At 41.9% G+C, this 7,474-nt stretch overlaps 1 protein-coding gene across 3 annotated transcripts in view; it reads right to left on the bottom strand.

The window, feature by feature from the left end:
* Positions 1-3,667: 3,667 nt before the first annotated feature.
* DACH2 (dachshund family transcription factor 2) overlaps positions 3,668-7,474 on the bottom strand; it is a 305,580-nt gene continuing 301,773 nt past the window's right edge. For all 3 annotated transcript variants that reach the window (XM_053374936.1, XM_053374938.1, XM_053374939.1), the window contains one exon: positions 3,668-4,623. In XM_053374936.1, the coding sequence (XP_053230911.1) occupies positions 4,522-4,623 (102 nt within the window). In that variant the 3' untranslated portion in view covers positions 3,668-4,521. The remainder of the gene's footprint in view (positions 4,624-7,474) is intronic.

Below are 7,474 nucleotides of genomic sequence, written 5' to 3'. Positions count from 1 at the left end.
CAATGGTCAAGAAGACGGTTTCTGCATGTGCTGTAGAAGGAAGTGAGGGGCAGACAGGGCTCATCAACCTAGGAAAGCAGCCCATCTAGAAGATGGAAAACTGTGCACCTTGTATGCCTCCTCCTGTCACCTTCCTGCAGCCAAGATGGTGCCAAACGTATTGTTCTGCTTTCCTTTGGACCAGACTAGAGAGGTCAAGAGGGGGTCTTGCCGCCTGGGCTGCCCAGGACCTCCATGCACACTGCTCAGGCTTGGGCCCTAAGGAGGACACTTCAGTGCTGCAGATGCCACAGTCTGACTTCACCCCTGGAGGTGCCGTCCATTGTCTCTCGAGACAGACAGATGCCAACAACAGCAGGAGATTCAAAACCAGTGGAAAAGGAAGCCATTGACTCAGAGACTGGACAAATGGAGGTGGTGGTAGAAAGGCTTATCAGTGGCTGTTAGGCATGTCCGTTAAATGAATGGGATTGCCATATTAAGGCAGAGGCAGTATGCTACTGAACACCTGCTGATGGAAGGCAATGAATGGGAGAAAACTTCTGCCTTCAGGTTGCGCTTGGGGACTTCCCAGAGGCCACTCAGGCCCCAAATATCTGAAAGACCACTTGCTGCCCCACGGACTCCCTCAAATGTTAACAGAGGGGGCCCTCTTGGCAGTTCCATGGCTCTCAGAAGTTTGGGGGAAGTGGCCCAGGACGGGGCATTCTCTGTCACAGCTCCTAGGTTATGGTATTCCCTCATTATAAAGCTGCACCTGGCAACTTCATTATACAGTTTCATTGCGTAATGAAGATCCACCTCTTTGCCCTGGTCTTTACCACCTCAGATGTTGTTTGGAGACCCACCCTATTCCTGTGGCTGTGATTTGTTTCAACATTGAGTTGTGTATCACCACTCTGGGACCTGCTGGTGAAAGGCGTGAAATAAACTTGATCACCATTCTCATCCGGTTAAATACTGTGTGAAGCAAGACCCTGGAATAGATAGGTTGGTGGCTTCATCCATCAGAGGTCTTATGTTCCTTGTTCTTACCCATGATGCAGATGTGAACACCGATAGTACATCTTGTGTCTACATTTCTCTTGCTGGTCTTGAGAACTGTGTAAGTGTGTGTGTGATTAAATGTTAAAAATTCATGATATGGAGCCCCATGTGTGCTCTCAACCAAAACCGAAGCCCAAGAGCTAAAGTAAGAAAATAGAAGCAAGAGGGAGGCAAACTATCAGAGGCAGTATATTTCTGAATACAGCTGCTGGAGTGGAGAAAACTGTTGCACAGGTCCTGCTTGCAGGCACCAGGTTGGCCAGGGTAAGGACAGGACGTTAGACCTTTGGCTTGATCCAGTAGGACTCTTCCTATGCTCTCATGTAAGGGATAAAAAATGAAGGAAGAGGAAAGAGGGGCAACTAAGAGAGACACGGAGTGGCAAGAGCAGTGGAGGCTGGTTCATTAGCGGAAGTGGGGAACTGCCCCACCAGCCTTAACAAGATCACACCTGCTTGCTTCTTACAGCCAGACCAGGAGCTCCTGTTTGTCTATTTCTTCCTCCTTAGTCTTAGTGTTTTCCTTGTAGAACTCAGCAGGGAGCAGAATGGGTGCAAAACTGGAATTAGTTGGCTCTGACTCCACTTAAGAGTTGGTCTCTCTGCATTCTGCCCCATCAGTCCCAATGGGCACACACACACACATGTAAAGAAGACAGAAGCCAACACTCTTAAATAGCAGAAATAACTCAATTATACATTGCATCTCGTCTTCCCTCTGAAGAACTTAGGGCTGTGAATCCATTTTAGCCTTGCAGGTTGTAAATTTGATATTCACAACTAGTCGGTGAGGTAGAGGAGGCTGGTAAAGCATGCCTGGCTCAAGGTTAACCAATAAATATCATGGTTGAATGGATATTTGAACTCTGATTTCCCCAGTAGCTTGACTGTCTGTCCATTATGCCACACTTGCTCTGTCAATCAGTTCTGACAAAGTTGTTGTTATTGGTGAAATGCTATTTAACTGCATAAAAGTTAGGAACAAAACCTTGGGCACCTATTGTTTTGAAGGAGCTCATGCATACACCTCTCAACATGGATGGTGAACATGATCTATGTCATGCATTGTTTGAAACTTATCCCTGCCCTAAACCTCATTTGCCTGTGCCTGGCATTTAAAACTGTTATTGGCAATTGTGCTTGCCAAGCTAGTATCAACATAGACCAGCCTTTGAGTGGGAAAAGGATGCTATGATCTCTTTCCTGAAGTTGCTTCAAAGGATAAATTCAGTTGTATGCTATAGTTTATTCTAATCAACCCCCCACACACCTTGGTAACACAAAAAACACAAAAGCAGCTATGCTGCATGAGAATAAAGCTCAACAGAGAACTCAGACTCCTGTTCTCAATTTGAGCATCCAGATGCACATCAAAGGTCTGCATGTAGGATGTGAACGGTGTCAAATAAAGAGTAAATATGAATCCTCTTTAATAAGTAAATACTCAGATAATTCAAGATCGTAATCAGTATATACCATGATGACTACTCTTGGTGAAGTGGTAGAAGACCTTCTTGGTATGCTGCTTTTATTATCTGTATTTTAATAGATTTGCTTTTGTATTGCTTTAATTTTATTATAGTTTAATGACTTTTAAACTATTATAATGTAAATGTTTTTAGCTTTCTGGATTTTATCTGTGTTGTTTTAACCTTGAGTCCCAGTCTGGGTGAAAAGGCAGGCTATAAATGTAACAGTAACAGCAGCAGCAGGATCCAGAAAGCCATGAATGCTATAGAAGTGATGGTACTTCAGATGTTGCTGAACTCCCTACTCCCATCATCCCTGAAATCAGTGTTAAGAAATTGAGATATAAAAGCTAGGAGCTAAATGGCACCTTAATCCTAGGTTATGGGTGCAATAATGGAATGTGTAGGTGCACTTTTTTCATAACCGGAATGCAAAGCTGAAAATGAATTAACTGCAGATAAAATAATATGTTCTTTTTTCACATGGTCTAGTCCTTCCCCCTGCCCACCCCCCTAGTATTCTTCAGAGAGTAGCTGGAAGTGGGGAGGCAGAAAAAGCTCCTTTCCTTCCACTCTGCAGTCTGAAATCTTCAGCGCAGTACTGTGCCCAGAGCTCAGAAACTGCTTGCGCTAATGAAATTCTGTCGCAAAATGCGCCTAGAATGGGAGTTTTGAACACTGCCTGAAATGAGAGTTAAAATTGCTGATGCTTGCTTTTTCATACAATGTCCAGAATGAAAATCAATCCAGAAAATGTTATCAGTATCCACTGCTGCTCTTGTTTTCATTCCAAAAACAATACAAATGCTATGTGACTGATGACTCCCCCTGTCTCCCACCAGCTGCATTGTGTTTCCTTTGCATTGAAATGAATGGTGTCAGATACTGCAATTAATTGCTTAAATAATTATGTGAAATTTTGCTGTGGCAGACAGCAAGAAAGTAAGATTTTTGACGGAAACTGAATTGCAGCAGATTAGAAACAATGCTGCAATGAATATGGGCAGAATGAAAATCAATGCTTTCTTACATCCTTACCAAACACACACACACACACACACACACACACACACACACACACACACACTGTTATGGCTTCTTCTCCCTTTGGCATTTCCCTTCTCCAACACTTAAAAAAAATAATTCAATCAATTTCCAAAGTCAAACAAAATGATTTTTAATACTGCTGTTTTTAGCAAGAACATTTTAACAAAGAATGTGTACTTTTAACTTAATATTGTACAACAGAGAAACTATACTTTAAATTTTCTATTGTCTAATATTCTACTATATAGTCATCCTCCCCTCCCCCCATTCTTCTTGAAAGACCAAAAGCCAAGCAGAACTGAGAATAATAAGAATAATGTAAGAATAATAATAATGATGATGATGCTGCATCAATTTATAATCCCCTTATTACACCAGCTATTGTGGGTTATGTTCACACCCTCTCAGATTGCTCATCTAAGGAAAGGACAATTTTTACATCGTTATCGTAATAAAAAATGTACATACTTTTATCTTCGAAATGTATTATATATTGAGTTTCAGCTTCAGTAAACAAAGCTTAAATTTATAAACACAATTGAAACGGCTCTATGTTGAGCAGTTTCAGTGCTGACACTGGACCTGTAGGACATACAGCCAGTGAAAACCTTTGCGGCTTGTTTAATTCATTGTGCCATTGCTATACTGTAATAGCTAACTCCTTGTGGGGGGTGGGAAGTTAGTTATTTTGGGGAATCATTCTTGTGTGTGCTTAAGAGTTCTAGTATAACTTTTACCCCCTCCCTCTCTATCCTCTGGGGCCTAAAATGAATTGCTACAACAGGTTTGGTATAGTACAGAAAGCTTGAAAGAAGTCATAATATTTCTCAATGACATTTTGGCAGTTTTCAACACAGGAACAGTAAATTGCTTCACACTGTCCACATTTCAATGCTACCAATCCTGTCCTTCGCAGAACACTGAAGGCATCAAAGGTTAGAAGGGACTTCTTTCATGAGTTATATAGTCTTCAAATAGTGATCATTATATTTTCCCCATCCCACCCCTTCATTTTTACTGTCTTCAGTACATAATGGTAGGTTTGATGTATGCTCTGTTTTCTGGAAGAAAAAAAGAAGAACACAGCATGGTAATTACATAAATCTAATATTTGCACTTTTGAAAAGGCTGAGTTAAAATCAATATTTATGAATCACACACGTTTCAAATCTGCAAATGCAGGAATATCCTGATTGGCTAGAGTAAAAGTAAGACTTTGAGCACAGCAAGAAGTGAGACATGTACCATGGCAATTCCTTCTGAGTAAATATACAAACAATATTTGTAAGGCTCTGTACAGATGGACATAGATGGTGAGCCTGTTGTGGATCCGCCTTCACTTTGCTTGGGTTAGACATACAACCTTCCTAAAAGAACTGAGCTCAGGAACAACCAATTCCTTCCTGATTCTGGCTGTGCAAAGTGCTGATTGGCTGGCCCTTGTGGAAGTTATGAACTCACTTCCCCTCCTCTGCATGGATCAATATACTAGTAATAGTAGTGATGATGGCGATGATGATGATGACAGAAAACAATGGACCAGTTTAAAAACATACCTAGGTGCAAAAATAAACATTTAACCTGCTAAACATATCCTTCACATCCATTTTTTACAGGCAAAGAAGCGTAGCCATATTTGGGGGGGGGGGGTAACCTGTACTGGATTCAGATTCAGGTATGCATGTCATTAGAGGAGCTAAAATGAATGGAAGCAGAATTCGCTTTGCAGCAGAAAAGCCTTCATTGGTTCCTGACTTTATACATCTGTCTTTATGGGTTAGGCAAAATCACTAAGGGCTGAACTAGCCAAATAATGCAGAACATTAAAAAAGAAGCTCTAGTAGTAGTAGTAGTAGTAGTAGTAGTAGTAGTAATTTATAATAATTTATAATAATAATTTATTATTTATACTGCACCCATCTGGCTGGGTTTCCCCCCAGTAAGACTCTAGATCCTTTCTAAGTTAATAAAAACAAAACTTTGCTAAATCCAAGGTGCTAGATAGTTCTGGTGGGAGGTCATGCACTTAAGATTCCATGCAAGACTTCAAGACCTCATCCAGCAAACTAGGAATCAACGACTAGTTTATGACCAATTAGATTTGTTTTTTATTTTTGTTTTTTTAAAGGCTTAACATTTTCTTTTCTGCTTAAAAGTATGACAATATGCAACAAGTTTAAGTCAGACCTTGATGGGGGGGGGTGGAGAGACTTGGGATAGGAGCCATACCTGGAAATATCTGCCTTTCCAGAGAGCCCAGGGAACCAGCACTGCCAACATCTGCCCTGTTCTCTTTTGAGGTGCCTCCTCTTCAGAACCCTTCTCGGTGTGGGAGGGGACCCTACTACTACCACCTGTCAGAGACCGTGCTGAGGAGGGCTGCATGGAGGAGGAATGGTGGGAGCCTCCCCTCCCCCTGCTCCTGAGCTGGATCCTGAATCTTCCCAGGAGCAGGAGGACGGTATAGATTTGGAACAGTGGTTTGCAGAGGGGCATAGTTCAGAAGGCAGAAGGTGGGAAATACTGGATGGGGAACAGGTAGGAGAAGAAACACTGGGAGAGAGAGGGTTAACAGATTCACTGTCTCTGGAAAGCATTCCTCCACTCTCCCCAAGGTCAAGAAGAGCTGAGAAAGTGGCAGAACAGAAAGCACACAAAGCACAGAGGGTACAAGCTCAGATTTCAAGACGTAGAAGTGACGTGGATGAATAGGGATGTAGGGGGGGTGAGATTCTTAATTGGGAGCAGCACCATTCCTAGGAGATGGGTTCTTTATTCTCTTGCTGTGATCATTAAAGTTTCTAACTGGTAAAAAGACTCCCTTTTCCTTTGTTCTGCTTATCTACTGCCACAGGGGTGGGGTTGATTCCCTGAAGCCCGACTCCACCAGACAGGACCTCCCTCCCTACCCCACCAAAGCCAATGCCTGAGAAACAGAGTACAAGCTCTTTCAGTCGCAAGCTTCCTCGGAGCGGGTGGAGCAACCTCTTTGGTGCAGGACTATAAAAATCCAGTTGACTTTGGACTATTGCTGCAGCAACATCCTAACTTGCTGCTTTTAATGCCTTTGCAGCCAGTCCATGACACCCAATCCACACAAGAGCTGATCGTGGTCCTGGTCTCCTGCAGCTAGCCTGCCCTTTAGCCAGGCCTTGCCAGTACCAATGTGAGGTCCTAGACTGAAACAGCTTAATTTATTTTGTTTTTGCATATATTCTTGAATAAAACCTGGAATACGAAATTGAGAGACCTAAAAAGCTGTTGAGTGAATCAAGTAAATACTTCCATTAGTCTACAAAGTGAATTAAGCTCATCACATGCCCAATCCATCTGCAAGAGGGCATATTTTAAAACATAAAAGACTGCATTACAAATCAGCATGGTTAGTAAATCAATATCTTCTCCTGGGATTGGGAGGAGAAGCCACTTCTATCACCTTTGTTTTCTGCATTCCTCTTTATCTAGAAAAGCAAACAGACACCAAGCTCTTTTCTTAATGATAAGAAATATGCTGTTTTAAGTTCAGGCAGTGGTGGTGGGGGTAGGGGGGGAGTCTACGGAGAGCCAAAAGGAATGCAAATCTATATTCCTATTAGTCTTAGAATACATTTAAAGTCCAAACAGCTGCACCAGCAACTATTGCTTTTGGAGGCTGTAGGAAAATGATCAACCCAACCGGCATGTGTATAATGTTGACATATCTCCCATTACTGTTTTACATATGCCAATACCAAATCTTCATAAGGAAAGAACCTGTATTGACCGGCTAACCGACACAGATCCTTGGAGCAATCACCAAGTTTTGCTACATTTCAATTTTGAAATGCATTTCAGCTATAATATGAGTGATTTATCATTTAACGGGAGCTGTCAAAGTAAACTCCTAGATAAAACAAAAACATCTGGAACTAT

The sequence above is a fragment of the Podarcis raffonei genome, chromosome Z, assembly GCF_027172205.1.
Source record: "Podarcis raffonei isolate rPodRaf1 chromosome Z, rPodRaf1.pri, whole genome shotgun sequence".
Taxonomy (NCBI): Eukaryota; Metazoa; Chordata; class Lepidosauria; order Squamata; family Lacertidae; genus Podarcis; species Podarcis raffonei.
The sequence above is the reverse complement of the archived record's forward strand: the minus strand, read 5'-3'. Positions and strand labels throughout refer to the sequence as shown.